Source organism: Chinchilla lanigera, unplaced genomic scaffold (assembly GCF_000276665.1).
Source record: "Chinchilla lanigera isolate Chin_1 unplaced genomic scaffold, ChiLan1.0 scaffold00258, whole genome shotgun sequence".
NCBI lineage: Eukaryota > Metazoa > Chordata > Mammalia > Rodentia > Chinchillidae > Chinchilla > Chinchilla lanigera.
Window position 1 is genome coordinate 58,625 of NW_004955659.1, and position 2,637 is coordinate 61,261.

Sequence of the window (2,637 nt, forward strand, 5' to 3'; positions counted from 1 at the left end):
ATGAGTAAGTGAAGGTTTCCTATTGGTAATGTGAATAAACTAGGAAGCAGATTCTCCAGGCCCCGTTGAGCTACAACGAAATGACTGTAGCCCTAATTGCAGCCTGGGAAGAATTCCATGAGAAAACTTTAACTGGAAATGCTCAACTAAGCATTCCTAACCCTCAAAAATCGCTGTGAAATAACGTAGGTTTGTTGTTTCAAAGTGCTAAATTTTGGTGTAATTTGTCATGCAGTAAGAGAATAAACATGACACAATATAACGACACACAATACATTTGTTGATGTCTAAATCTTTTCAGAACAATGAAATACATCTTCATTTAAATTACAACAACAAGCCCAGAAAGTGATAAATGATAGGGGAGACAGAAAATTCTACCGGCATTCTTTTAATTGCAGAGATTTCGTGGCAGAACCAGCCCTAGATGTCCAGGTTTACAGGTCTTCGCATGAGGTGGAAGGACAATCTAATTGCTCCACTGGAGTCCAGGATGGTGGGGCTGTGGAATCAGCCATCCAGGGGGAAGACACGTTTTCTTTTCCCACGCAGGCAGAAAAGGTGAGCAGTAGTCCACCAACAGCCAGGAAAAGACCAGCAAACCAGCCCAGGAAGAGGGCATCTCCAAACTCCCACCGTGGTACAGTCTCAGGGATTCTGTCATCCCAGAAGTCTCGGACTATGTCATGGGCCATCCAGGAGACTGGAAAGAGGGTAGTGGCTGAGGCCAAGGCCTCCAAAATCCCTCCCAGGAGGCAAAGGCGTTCCTTGAGTACCTTTGTGGTCCTGTGAAACTGGCAACATTCAGACCCAAAGCCAGACAGCAGAAGCCCCAATAGCCCCAGGCCTTGGGACGTGATCATGAACATACGTGCAACCTGGAGCTCCCAGGGCAGAGACAAGAAGGAGTTGAAGGCCTTGCACACGGTGCCGACTTCCTCTCGATTCACACAGGTCTCCCAGAGCCCCATGGTCCAGGTATCCATTTCATTCATTTCTGCATTGAGAGTCTTCCACTGGGGCAGGACGGTGACAACAAAGGAGCAGACCCAACCAAGGAGTGAGAGGAGCAGTCCCCCGAGCTGCAGTCTCCCGCGGAAACTCCAGGCCATAGCTGCTCTGGCCACAGAGGCAGAGGAACGAGTACAGGGGACTCAGGGACTGCTGGTTAGCAGGGACTGCTTTTCTGGAGGCGGGGTTGGGAAGTCTTTCACAAGTGCAGAGGATTCCTGTATTCGTTTGTTGGGCAGCAGCTGAGGCAGGTGTCAGGAACTGGACAATATTTAGGTTCAGGAGGTGTATCCAAGATTGGATGTGGGTGTGGATTCTGGAGGAAGGTCCCATGAGAGGCCAAAAGGCACCTGGTAAGCCAACAATGTGTATTTGGTAAATACATCTGTAAAGTTAAAGTCACTCCTCAGCCCTGAGATCACAAGGGCAATGTTCTGGAAGCACGCATTGATACAATCTTTCTGGAGGGCAATATGACTTCACGTTTGTACAGAGTGGACATGATGCAACACCTTATCTCCAGGAATTCATCTGTTTTTTGGTGAATAGCAGTTTTCAAAGATTTATGAAAGAGTCCATTAAAATGTTGTTAATCATTGTAAATGTTGATTAATATTGGGTAGTTTGTAGTAGGTAGCTGATGTAGAAGCCCGGCTTTACTTGCAAATTTTAAAGACTTTTTTTTTCTCTTAAATGCTAAAAAGAGGTTTTTATCTGCATTGCCTTAAACAGAATACCAAAGTCCCCCACCACCACCAGGGGAAAAAGCTAATTTTATTTGATTTTTAAAATTAATTTTCTTGATACACTTTTTTTTTTTGGATACCTGGTATTAACTTTGGGACCTTGTGCTTGCCAGGCAGGCAACGTGCGGCTGAGCTACACCCTGGCCCAACTGGTACACTTTTGATATACATAATGATCACATTCATCATAGAGCATTTGTACCTGTACATGATATATCTTGATTCTTCTTCCCCCACTCCCTTCAATCCTTCTTTCCCTCCCTATTTACAAAGCTTTGTTTCCATGGTTTGCTTCTATTCTCTTTTCCTCCTTTTCCCTTCCTTTCCTTCCCTCTCCCCCTCCCTTCTCCTTCCTGTTTAAACATTTTCTTCCTAATTCCCAATATCTATCATCCATCTGGGTCCTTGTTTATGCTTCCAGTGTCTCAAAAAGAGAAAAAAACCGTGATATTTAAACATATGTGCTTGATTTAATTCACTTAAACGTGTGGTCTCAAGGTGCATCTATTTGCCTAAAAATGTCTCTACTTCATCCTTCATTATGGCAGAGCAGAACACCATCATATAGAAAACCCATACTTTCTTTAGCCATTCATCCGTTGATGGGCATCTAGGCTGTTTCCAAGTTTTAGCTATTACAAATTGTGCTGCTATGAACATGTGTGTGTATATATCCTTGTGGTATGTTGCTTTTGACTCTTTCAGGAAGATACCAAGAAAGCATTTGAATAGCTGGATAAAATGGAGCCTCTAAAGGCTGGGGATTTAGCTCAGCGGCACAGCGCCTGCCTGGCAAGCACAAGGTCGTGAGTTCGACTCCCGGTACCAGAAAAAAAAAAAAAAAGGAACCTCTAGTTTTAGTTTTTTTGAGTAATTTCTA

At 44.1% G+C, this 2,637-nt stretch overlaps 1 protein-coding gene across 1 annotated transcript; it reads right to left on the minus strand.

The window, feature by feature from the left end:
• Positions 1–300: 300 nt before the first annotated feature.
• Cldn25 (claudin 25) lies at positions 301–1,258 on the minus strand. The gene is given in 2 exon segments (XM_005415246.2): positions 301–467; positions 470–1,258. Coding segments are annotated over 2 exon segments (687 nt in total). The 5' UTR covers positions 1,113–1,258; the 3' UTR covers positions 301–423.
• Positions 1,259–2,637: the final 1,379 nt, after the last annotated feature.